Source organism: Arvicola amphibius, chromosome 17 (assembly GCF_903992535.2).
Source record: "Arvicola amphibius chromosome 17, mArvAmp1.2, whole genome shotgun sequence".
In the NCBI taxonomy this organism is placed as follows: Eukaryota; Metazoa; Chordata; class Mammalia; order Rodentia; family Cricetidae; genus Arvicola; species Arvicola amphibius.
In genome coordinates this window covers 7082553-7095206 of record NC_052063.2, presented here as the reverse complement: position 1 = coordinate 7095206, position 12654 = coordinate 7082553, and the positions used below count along the sequence as shown (strand labels likewise).

At 47.4% G+C, this 12654-nt stretch overlaps 1 protein-coding gene across 14 annotated transcripts in view; it reads right to left on the bottom strand.

Moving 5' to 3' along the window:
* Anks1b (ankyrin repeat and sterile alpha motif domain containing 1B) overlaps window positions 1-12654 on the bottom strand; it is an 896366-nt gene that overhangs the window by 10131 nt on the left and 873581 nt on the right. For all 14 annotated transcript variants that reach the window (XM_038314479.1, XM_038314480.1, XM_038314482.1 and 11 more), the window contains one exon: window positions 10950-11087. In XM_038314479.1, the coding sequence (XP_038170407.1) occupies window positions 10950-11087 (138 nt within the window). The remainder of the gene's footprint in view (window positions 1-10949; window positions 11088-12654) is intronic.

The window sequence follows — 12654 nt, the reverse complement described above, 5'->3', positions numbered from 1 at the left end:
CTAGTTCACATTTGTGTGTCCCCGTAGTGTATCTATTGATGGGGCTGTCTTGAATCTTTATAGAATGAAGCATGAGGTGTGGCCATACACTCACTCAAACAGTAGGGGTCACTTTGCTTAGCCCATTCCTGACAACGTGCTGATAAGGAATGACAGATACAGCATGACATCAGGTAAGCATGACAAGGACGGAAGTGAGCTGCAGTGGGAAGGACCCCGCAGGGAAGGGCCCCTAGGCAGGCAGGGAAGCCACCCTTTAGCCACCGACCATTCGGACCTCACATCAGTACTCGAAAAACAGTGGCCACATGTTCACGACTGGAATCACGGAACAATGTGTTGGTGCCGTAGCCCTGGCAGCCACAGACCTAGGCCTGGCTATTCCTTAACAAGAGCACTTCCTACATCAGCACAAGGCTCTCTGCCACTGAGAGGAGGTTCAGAGCTGACAGCCAAGGATCAGGACTGTGTCTGCACCTGGGAACAAGGGCAGAGAAACCCAAGTGTCACGCACGACTAGCTTCAGGTCAGCTGCATCCGTGTGCTCCAGTGATAGAGGCCATAAGCAGAACCCTCAGGTTTTCTGCATGGACTAAATATATCAGGGTTGAGCTCCTTATCACATTCACCGTAGACTAAGAAGTGGGTGTGAGGGGCTGGATAGTTGGCTGGATAGTTAAGAGCACCTGTTGTTGCTAAGGACCCAGGTTCGGTTCACAGCACCCACATGGAAGTGTACCGCCTCCTCCGGCACACATGTGGTGCACAGACCTACATGGAGGCAAACACTCATGTGCATAAAAATAATAAAAATAGGTCTAAAAACTGAAGAGGGTGGGATCCCAGTGGTCTTTTGGTCTCCTCCTATCCTGGGAGCGCCTGGATTCTCAGGGAAGACACGGCCATCAGTCTTCCGCCCAGTTAGTTACTGATAGAGCCAATGAGTAAAAGATGGCAGGCATCTGGAGGGAAGTGTGCAGTTATAGCCACGCCAAACAGGAACACAGCATTCAAAGGCCTGATGGTTAGTGCTTCAAGGGGCAATGACTGGTGTCATCTTAGAAAATATTTCAGCTGGGCCTGGAGGTGCAGGGCCTCCAGTCCTAGTTAATCAAGATGCTGAGGCAGGGGGACTGCAGATGTAAGTCCTGCCTGGGCTACAGAGTGAATTTAGGCCAGAGTAGGCAACCAGTGTGGCCCTGTTTCAAAGTAAAAAGAAGCTGTGATGGAGACCCTGTCCAGCATGCATGAGTCCCTGTGATCAATTCCTGATACCGTAAAAACCCTCCGTTTCAACAATCACCTCCTCAAAACTATTCCAGAATGGCTGATCGTGTTACCCAGTATGCACCCTTTGCTTGTCTGTCATCTGTTCCTGATGAGTTACTGTTCATCTTTGTAGGCACCCTCCAGCCATGCGCTCCTCAGGGCTCTCGCCGTGTCTCCTTGCCTTTCATCCCAGGCTAAGTTTGGGTCTCTTTCTTGTAGCCCCTCAGCCCTCGGGCATAATTCTGCCACTGTATGGCATTGGTCATGATCTTCCCTCTGTGGCTCTGAGCCCCTGGTTGACTGAGTGCCTTGAGCAGTACCAGTCTCCTTCAGTGTTGCAAGTCTAGGGACTTAGTGGATGGTTGGTCCCCAACAAGGAAGAGGAAGCTCCAGTAGGTCCCTAAGATAAGGGAACTTGCATCTTAGGATCAAAATAAGTCCACAGTGGATGACTTGGGGCCATCCTTTCGTTTTATCTTTTCTCCCACGGAAAGACACGGTGAACAAGTGCCGAGCAAATGCCAGTGACATGGTGGCCTCAGGATGCAGGAAGGGGTCTTCAGTCTGTTGTCACTATGGCCTTCCGACCAGACAGAAGCTGTATCCTCTTTGTCTCCATTTTGCTTGAATCCTTGTGTTTTAAGAGCTGGGATAAGTTTCATCTACAACTTGCTTCACCCACGTCCAGAGGCAAAAATAACTGAGAATATTCTGGGCATATTCACAGATCCCATTGACATCTCTTTAGCTTTACCTATGGTTCATCTTCCCAAGTACCACCTAGGAACTACCCCACTAGTTTATAGACATACATATCATTGCCTACTCATGATCTTTGGTATTTAGAAAGAAACAGGACACCTCCAGCAAGAGGCATATCTGGACCAGGGCTGACATAGTAACGGGCCACCATTCAGAGGCCTTCTCTGGAGCTAATTTATGCTAACTGAATGAGAGAGGAAATTATTTCCCCACCCTAATTATAGTTGGAGTATATGTAGATGATGTTGGAGATACAGAGACTATGGAAGAAATTAGGCTCACCTGTAAAATCCCACCGTTGGGTAGAGCTACTGCTATATTCTGTTGTTTTCCTTTTATATTTGTATATACCCTCACGTACTTCATAAACTCCATGAATATTTATGTGAATTTAAATACCAAATCAGGGTAATATTTTATGTGCATTTTTATAAGTTGCTTTTCATGTAATGCTGTATCATGAACAGATTTTGCATGCAATTATACATTTTTCAAAGACAATACCCTGGAAGGTGGCAGAGCATCCCACGGCATCTATTAAGGTTTAATGTCATGCTTCACCCCAAGCCTAGGTAGACATGGCATGCTCGCTGAGTCAGGACTCCCTTCCTGGTAACACTCCAGGCTTTCCACGGAGGCCTCACACAGTGGCGTGGGGTCAACTGTGCTCAGGGGTTCATTCGCCTTCTAAGGTTTCTGGCCAGTTTGAGCTCTCACATCACCATACAGGGTCAGGACCACTAGAATGGAAGGAGGCCCTTACGTTACTTGGCAAGGAAATGGGAGAGAGCGTTTCTCAGATCTCATCGTCTTCCTTTTCAACAGCTGAAGCACTTAGAGGATGCGACAGTAAATTCCTTACTGGCTCACGAAGCCTTGGGAATGGGGCCCTCACCAAATTCAAGACCTCTAAAAGAGTCTTGCTGTTAAAAATATTTCTCAAATGGATGTGCCCATTTTCCTGAGTTAGTAAACTCTATACAGCCATTCCTCTGTGTTCGGACCAAACTGAGGATGCGTGTCTTATATATGATAGGGTAGGATTTGCACCTCACCTGTGAACACCCTTCTATGCTCTATGCCGTCTCTAGATGACTTGAAATACCGAGCAAGTGTACATCCTCTCCGAATACATCATCATGTGATATTGGTTAGGGGATAATGAGAAGAAAAATCAGTTGGTACATGTTATTGAGTACATAGTTCTTTTCAGAGCACTTTTGATCTGTGGCTGGTTAGACCCGTGGATATAGAGCTTGTGGAGTGGGAAGGGCTGACAGCACACATAAATGCCTGTTTTTTTCTTTGTTTATTGCAGATGCCTGCCTAATGCCTCAGGCTCATCCTACTGAGTTGAATTAATGAGTTGTCATGTCTCCAAGCCTACCACATGTCCTCACAAAGTAAATGGACAGTTTCCAGCCAAGTATCCCTCCTCTGGGAGACCCCATCCCGCTGGGCACTGGGGCAACTTCAGGATGGCATGGGTGCAATTTTAGTGCAATTATCTGTTTCTGACCCACCTAGATCCTGAGCTTTTAGAGAGCAGACACCTGTAGATGGCTGACAATGAGCACAGGTGTGCATCTGTATGCAATTTTACTTTCCCTCTCAGATGGGGGCTATGAAGCACTAAGCTTATGTGGAAAACCAAAACCCGAGACATAAATCCCAACTCAGGGACAGATGACAAGAATATCATACCACAACTGTCCCTCCCATTCTCCACATCCTTAGCAGCCATGCTTTATTGAAAACGAGAGTTGTAAAGAAGGTATGTGGTACCTCATTGAACGCACAGGCGCTTCCCCAGGAGGTGAGCACCGCTATTATCTCTGTGTGCAGAAGGTGCTTCCCCAGGAGGTGAGCACCGCTGTTATCTCTGTGTACAGTAGATGCTTCCCCAGGAGGTGTGAGCACCGCTATTATCTCTGTGTGCGGCAGGTGCTTCCCCAGGAGGTGAGCACTGCTATTATCTCTGTGTGCGGTAGGTGCTTCCCCAGGAGGTGAGCTCTGACATTATCTCTGTGTGCAGTAGGTGCTTCCCCAGGAGGTATGAGCACCGCTATTATCTCTGTGTGCGGTAGGTGCTTCCCCAGGAGGTGAGCACCGCTGTTATCTCTGTGTGCGGTAGGTGCTTCCCCAGGAGGTGAGCACCGCTGTTATCTCTGTGTGCGGCAGGTGCTTCCCCAGGAGGTGAGCACCGCTATTATCTCTGTGTGCAGAAGGTGCTTCCCCAGGAGGTGAGCACCGCTATTATCTCTGTGTACAGTAGATGCTTCCCCAGGAGGTATGAGCACCGCTATTATCTCTGTGTGCGGTAGGTGCTTCCCCAGGAGGTGAGCACCGCTGTTATCTCTGTGTGCAGAAGGTGCTTCCCCAGGAGGTGAGCACCGCTGTTATCTCTGTGTGCGGTAGGTGCTTCCCCAGGAGGTGAGCACCGCTATTATCTCTGTGTGCAGAAGGTGCTTCCCCAGGAGGTGAGCACCGCTATTATCTCTGTGTGCGGTAGATGCTTCCCCAGGAGGTATGAGCACCGCTATTATCTCTGTGTGCAGAAGGTGCTTCCCCAGGAGGTATGAGCACCGCTATTATCTCTGTGTGCAGAAGGTGCTTCCCCAGGAGGTGAGCACTGCTATTATCTCTGTGTGCAGTAGGTGCTTCCCCAGGAGGTGAGCACCGCTATTATCTCTGTGTGCGGTAGGTGCTTCCCCAGGAGGTGAGCACTGCTATTATCTCTGTGTGTGGCAGATGCTTCCCCAGGAGATGAGCATCGCTAATATCTCTGTGTGCGGTAAGTCCTTCCCCAGGAGGTGAGCACTGCTATTATCTCTGTGTGTAGTAGGTGCTTCCCCAGGAGGTGAGCACTGCTGTTATCTCTGTGTGCAGTAGGTGCTTCCCCAGGAGGTGAGCTCTGACATTATCTCTGTGTTACAGAAGAGGAAACCAAGGACAAGTGATATTATTGATCAAACTATGGCAGTATGAACCCACCTTGGACTTAATACTAGGCTGACTGCAGAGATCACACCCCTAAATGTGACTGTTACCATAGTTATTTTGGAGGGCTGTCTAAATACAATCTGCTGTCCATTTTAGCAATTCTGCATATGTTAGGAAAAACTGCATCTTGATGGAACATGTGTGGACTCTTTCTCTATGTCTGTTTTCCAAGCAGTATACCATGGGAAGCATTTACATAGCACTGACATTGAATGATCATGTAAAGTATGCATAATATTGTGTATGTAAATGACATAGGCAAATACTATGTCATTTTATAGAAGAGACCTGAGTGTCAGTGGCTCTGTGAATTCTCTAGATTTAGAACTAACCTTCCTTGGATACAGATGGATGATTGCACATATATAAATGTAGTGAAGAAATCTGTGACAAAACTCAAGATGCCTGCTTTCTAACTGTCCAAAATGAGATTGATTCAATACATCATCCGTTACTATGGAGACCCAAAAATGTGAGCCTATTTCCACCTTGTCTGAAGGCCAGAGATTCAGCTTGCTCAAAGTTGTTGCCATTCCACCCCGACCAAAGGTCAGAGAATTGGAACTTCTATTCCTTCAAGGTTACGGTCTGTTTCTACCTCAAACAAAGGTCCCACCTAGATTTAGACCAGAGAGTTCTGCTTGCTCAAGGTTATTGTCAACAGATGTGGCTAATAGCCAGACTTTGTATTTCAGGAAGAAAAGTGGATCTATTTCTACCCCAAACAACAGTCAAAGGATCCAACTAAGTTCCTGCTCCCTTAAGGAGATAACAACGGATTCCACCCCGGGAGTGGTTTGCCTACGGAATGTTTTGGTCTAGGGTCTGAGTGCGCCTTGTCTGAATGTGTAACTGAGACTGTAGCCTGCAACCTTCAACTGGTCTGTTCATTTCCTTGTATCATGTTAATGCAATTTTTAAAATCTTATTCATTCCTACCTTTTGGGGTTGGGGTATTTTTTTAAGAAAGTGGAAATTAAACATGGGTGGATTTCAGTATTCACTGGTACTGTCCTATGTTTCTGTTTTATTATTTTCACTTGCATCTTCGTTCTCTTTACTCTTTTTCTAATCCCCGTGCCCCTACCCTGGTAAGCGGTATCCCTGTTGAAGCTGGTCTCTGATATGTTACAGAAAGTATGAAGGGAAAGGATATCCATGGTTGATGCAGCTTTATGGGTTGGTTGACTCTCAGGCCCGTGTGCCAGCGGAGAGCAGACATGAAGGAATGAGTCCCAGCGGTGTTAGTCCATCCATTCCTTTTGTGGGAAGCACTGGTGTGAAGGGGCCACAGAGCAGTCGGGGACATTTTCTGTATGCCTTAGCTTTTGGCTAGGAGACAACTGGCTGAACACATCAGGGTCAGCTTCACCCTGTCTATGGTAAGAGTAGCCGGAGATAGCATACCAGTTCAGTCTCAACAGCTCTCTGAATGTTCATGTTTTCATCAATTCCATTTATTTTTCTAGTTTCAGAGTCAAATAGATTGAGGCCACTTTCGGTGAGAGAAAATGGGAGGCAGAATGAGAGATAATAGCACCTGTGTCCACAAATAAATGTTAATTTAGGGGGGGTCAATGGTCATCTAATAGCAATATCAGAATTTCTTGGTAAATCTTCTACTTTGTAGCAGCAATGGAAGCTTGTCTTTGGGAATTTCAATTCCACTGAGACCACCCCACAGTTTAGTGAAGGGCTTAGGAAATTAAACTTCACTAAATGGACGAGAAAATCAGGAAGTGAACAACATACCGAGAGTCACACACTGACATCGGTCCTACTCATCTGTGATGGGATCGGAGGAGATCAGAGCAGAATTTGGGTTAAACCTCCCTAATGGTTGGTTTCACAACACAACCTTCTCTTTTATACGTCCGCAATGCGCCCCAGTTCTGGTCACAGTCTGCTGGACTCCTGTGTGTTAGCTCCTTGTGCTCTGGCTGCTGTCTACTGATGGTGGAATGGCACTGTATGCTGCCACACTGGACTGACCATACTTCCTGCATTCTGTCGATTTTGTCCCTCCGGTTTAGCTCCGTTCAGGGCCCTCACTCAGCGCAGACTCTCAGGGGAGAGAGAGCTCCATCTCCCACACGTGCTGACTTCCAGCGCCACGGCTTCAACATTCCCTACATGTTCCCAGGCCCATCTCAACGCCAGCACGTTCTGCACTCAGAAAGTGGTTCTGTGCGGTGGTTCTTGGTCTTCCTAGTGCTTCGACCCTTTGATGCGGTTCCTCATGTTGTGGTGACTCACAACTATAGAATCATTTTCGTTGTGACTTCATAACTGTAATTTTGCTATGGTTATGAATCATAATGTAAATGTCTGATATGCAGGATGTCTGACATGTGACCCTGTGAAAGGGTCATCTGACTCCCAAAGGAGACTCAACCCATAGGTTAAAACCACTGGTCTAGCGGAAAAGGTAAAGTTTTGAATGCTGTTTAAAAATGGGGCGGGGAAGGGTTGAATATATAGCTTAGTGGCAGAGAGTGTCTACTTAACATGCACAAGGATATGAGTTCAATGCCTAGTCTGGCATGAAGGGAAATATTTTTATGTTTAAAACTATTGAATGAAGTCCTTTCTAGATTCTAAAAGTGAATCTGATACTCCCATAGAGAATGCATCAACATATTTCTAATCTATCCACATCAATTCACTACTGAGTAAACTAGAGAAGACAAGCCTCTGAATTCCCCTGGTTCTATGTGGTCTCCTCCTAGAGGCCTTCTTGGGGAGATGACTACAGCTTGGGGAGTTCATGATCAGTCTTATAGTTTCCCATTGTTAAGTATTTTCTTCTGGCCAGCAAATCTCTCTGGCGATGCAAATAATTCCAATCACACCAAATCAAACCGAATTAAAAGATGCCCATGTTTAATAGATGGCAATACTCCTGGGTGACCCCGGGAAAACATGGAGAGGGGAAGAGAGGGAAGGAGAGACCACATGCTCATTCCATTGGGGGGCAGTTTAAATAGCCTGTGGGAGTGGTCTTGACCTTTCCCAGGGAGGGGTTATCATTTGGCGGGCTTTCTTGACCCTCCCTGAGGGGATTTTCACCATTTGGCGGGCTTTTTCAGAGGTTGGAGTTTGGACTGAGGCAACTCACACGGGAGGGAGCTTATGCCAGGAGCTGGGGTGAAGTCCCCAGCTAAATATTCTAGACTTTTTGTATAAAGGGGTGTCAGGGAGCTGAGGTGTCGCTTCTGACTAAACATCCATCACTTACGGGGGTTGAGAGTTAAGGAGATGAAAAGCTAAATATATTTGTAAGACTCAGACTTCTTGGTCTCAAACTCATCCTGCTTTCCTAACAACCCCAGCGCTCTCCCTTCTGAGATGCCATGAGCAGGTGGAGTCTGGGAAGCCTGATACACAGATTGAGAAGTGTTCCAGGCCTAGCCAGCTGGTGAGAGGGACAGATACCAGCTTCCACATTATTGTGGTCACAGAGTGTAAACCACAGTGTGGGCCTGGTGCTGCTGACCCACAGGAGCAAGCCAACTTAAAACAACAGTCTGTGGTGATTACTCTTTGCTGTCAACTGGACTGAATTTAGACAGACACAGGGGGGCACATCTCTGGGTGAGTCTGAGAAGGCATTTCTAGACAGATTTGACTGAGGAGGGAAGACCCATCTGGACTATGAGTCTTACTGTTCTGGCAGAACTGCCACCCCGGCCTCTGGTATCCATATACCCAAGGAGTCTGCAATGATTAGGTGGAAGTCCCACCTCTCTCTCCCCCAAACCCTGCCCCCTCGGAAAGCCTGAAAAATAGTGGCCCCACCCCTCAGAAAGTCCGCCAAGAGTTAGCCCCACCCCAGGACTGCTTGAGACCATTCCTGTAGGCTACTTAAAACCGTGTAGCCACATTTGTTGTGTGAGTCCTCTCCTGCCCTCCTGAGGGTCACCAGGAGTCCTTTGTTTTGTTCATTAAACCTGGACTTATTCATTCTGTTTGACCGACTGCTTACATCAGCGGCAGTGGATATCCAAGAACCGGGGATTCAAAACTTCCCACAGACCTCCATGGACTGGGGTCTCAGACTGTATAAAAGAGCGAAAGAAGGGAATCCAGCTAAGCACGGCTCCTCTTTGAGCTCCCTGAGGGCGGATGCAGGGTGACCAGTTGCCCTGTGTTCTTGGTGCCTCCTTTTCCCTCCCATGACGCGCTGTGAGCCAAGGTGAACCCTTCACTCCCAAAGTTGTTTGATCGGAGCAACAACCAAGACAACTAACCCGAGACCCTCACTTCGTTCTTCTCTATTCTTTTGACTTTTCACCTCCCTGCCATCTGACGTGAATACTGGAAACAGGCAACATATTATATGTTTCGCCTCACATACCATCCCCCAACCCAGAAGTGCCACTGCGGCGGAACGCTCCCCAAAAGTGGCTCCTGGACCAGGTGAGCTTGGGAGACAGCACACTGTCCTCCTCCATCCTGCATGCACCCAGTGTACCACCAAGTGTCCCCTAGGACATGAGCTCGGAAATTCAGTCTAGCTTTCTTAGAAAGGCTTTGCGCTCTCTTCTTAGGCCCCAGGATTTCTAGGGGAAACCGTTCCGGGATATTTCACAAACCGGAAGCTTCCTATACATGGCTGAGGCTTATTCTGACAGCAGATAACCACGTGGGATGTGATGTCAGTACGTAAAAGTAGCCTGCCTGCGAAAGGCCTACGAGAAGCTGTTAACCGGACACCGAGAACTACAAGGCCACCACAAAGCCCCACCCATCCATCATCCCACCTGGGGGGCTGAACATGCACTTGAACTTCAGTGGATCTGTACTTCCTTTTGTCACCACTGGTAACCCAGAGGACGGCTCAAATGAATTGGAAGGCCTTAAGATTGGACTGGGAATTGCCCTATATAAAGATACAAAGTACAGTTTTGTTTTTTTTTTTTTTTGCAAGCAATGCTGCATTGTCTCAGGACTGTGCGCAGGTCCAGGTCAAGGCGGGTGGCCTTGGTCACGATTTTGGAAGTTCGATAAACTGTGTGCACTTAGCGAGGATTAAAGCGCCAGATTTAGGTAAAATGAAACTCCTCTGGAGTGGACTCGAGAACTGCTAGCCCGCGAGTGTCCACGCTAAGCCAGACATCTGGATGAAGGATAAATGCTACAGTGGTTTGCCGCACGTCCTCTGAATTCATCAAGACGTGCGGTTTGATTTTTCTCCCCTGCCCCTCTCCTGAATATTACAGAGGTTAACAATTCATCATGCCTAATTCTAAGAAGTGGTACTTAGAACAACCTGCAGAGATAACGAAGGGACAGGCACTCTGAGATCTTGCTGTATTTTTGGGACCAGAAGAAGGAAGGGATTTCTCTACCCTGAAAACTGGAGAGTTGAGTATCAACAGCTGAGGTATAAGAAAAGTACAGAGTTCTACCTTGAACGAGAGACTGAAAATACGGGAAACTCAAGAAAGCTAAGCCTGTTAAAATACTTCCTATTTGGCTTTCTGGGTGATCGCTTTACAAAATCCCATTTGGAGATCTAATCTCTAGGGCCTGGGAGTGTGATGGGACTGGGAGATGGAGCTTTTTGGGAGATGGCTGAGTTAAAATAGGTCATTAGTATGGGCTCTCATCCATTCTGACTGGCGCCCTCAAAAGAGGAGAGAATTTGTACGCAGGTATCTCTGTGGATGGAAGAACACAGAGGACCTCACGAGAAGACTGACTGTTCACACGCCGGAGGGGAGAGAACTCAGAAGAAACCTCACTTACTGTAACCTTGGTCCCGGACTACAGCCTCCAGAAACACAGGCAATAAATTCCTGTTGGTTAAACTATGTAGTCTGTAGTGTTTTGTCACGGTGGCACGAGCAAATCGGTACATACATGGAAATCTACATCTCTGGAACGTGTACCCAGAGCGGGCGGGGACTCACCACATCGAAGGCAGTAAACACGTGACAGTAGTGGTGGTTGGACTTCAAATCTTTCGTGATATAGGCGAACGTTGAAAGGTCTTCTGGGTCCTGGGCGGCGCAGGAGATATTACGAATTTCATGCTCAGCAATTATGTTCTAGAAGAAATGACACAAACGATCACCGTTTTCCTCGGAGAACCCGCACGTTTTAGAATCAGGACAGGTAATTCTGGGAGCCCAGATGCTTCTCATTTTCTCTAGGATGTTCTAGGCCAGCCATATTTAGAGTGATTCAGTGTGTCCATCCATGGGCAGAAGGACACCAGGTCTGGAAGGAATGTTTTAATTTAATAATAATAGTAGTAGTAGTAGTAATAGTAATGATAATAGTAATAATAATCCTGAAGTCATCATATCGTGGATGAGCACTTGCCAGACGCTGTGCACTGAAGCAGTCTGGGGGACAGACAATTAGAAAATGAAACAAAACAGTAATTGCGAAGCATGTCACCGTTTCCATTCCCCACATCCTGCTGCAGACATGCAGTCTTGCCTACTGCTAATCCTGTCTGGAAGCCGACTTCCGCCACGTGCATGTGTGAGGGAGCTGTGGGTGCAGGAGGTTGTCCAAATCCTTCACGGCTGTGTGTGTCCTCTGCTCCTCCCCACCCCTTTGTTCTCAGGCGCTGGGATGGAACCCGGGACCTGGCTCACGTTGGAGAAGTGCTCTACCTTTGGTTCTGTGCCAACTTCTCCACTCGCAAAGCAAGGGCCCGGTCAGAACAAAGCAGGTGGGGAAGCCTCAGAGTGTGCTCGCTCTCTGTCTGTCTGTCTGTCGTTCTCTCTCTCTGTGCAAGGTTTTCAGGAGGCTGAGAGTGCATGGCCAAGGGAAACACTACAGTGTGATAGTCAGGCTTGCGGTGCCTTGCTGGATGCAAGGACCTATGACTAGGACAGCTCTGTGCTCACTAGACCTACCACAGAATAATAGTGTATGCGTGAATGTGTGTGTGTGCGTGCGTGCGTGTGTGTGTGTGTGTGTGTGTGTGTGTGTGGTGCTGCCACTTTCTTACAGGTGAGGAAACTGGGCCTTCAGTGCCTCACGCAGAGAAGGTGTGAGGTCTGGGTTGTTTGGGGGTGCTGACCCTCTTGAGGGCACTGCCATGTTTTATATCCCCCCTCCTCGCCTCTGAGAATAACTGGTGGGAGGAACGGTTCAGTACCATTGTCCTGAAGCACAGATAGCCAGAGAGCAACATCTCTGCGGCAAAACCTGCTGGGAACGTCTCTTGATACACAGATGTATTTAAGAAGCCCTACAATAGTACAATCATTTTTATCTTATAATTTCTCACATGTCTTTTGCAGTTGTCATAGATATAAAAACCCCCAATGCTTCAGTTACCCTAATTACTTTTTAATTGCGTATTTTAAAGAACCCGTTGGCAATACAGTGTTCCACGTCTACTCATCAATGCTTAAAAACACTGACAAAATGTCCTTCCCTGCCAGCACCCTCAGTGAGAACTTCATGTCCCTCACTCTACCAAGCTCTGTGGTTGGGAAGCAATTACAGAATTAACATATAAGAGAAAATTAAATTAAGACCTTCTTCACTGTGGCCCTGAATGCTGACACTGTGTGCAGCTGCTCTGTCAAAAAATAACTCAAATTGAAATTGGAAACCATAAACAAGCAACATTATACCACCAGATAGCTTCAG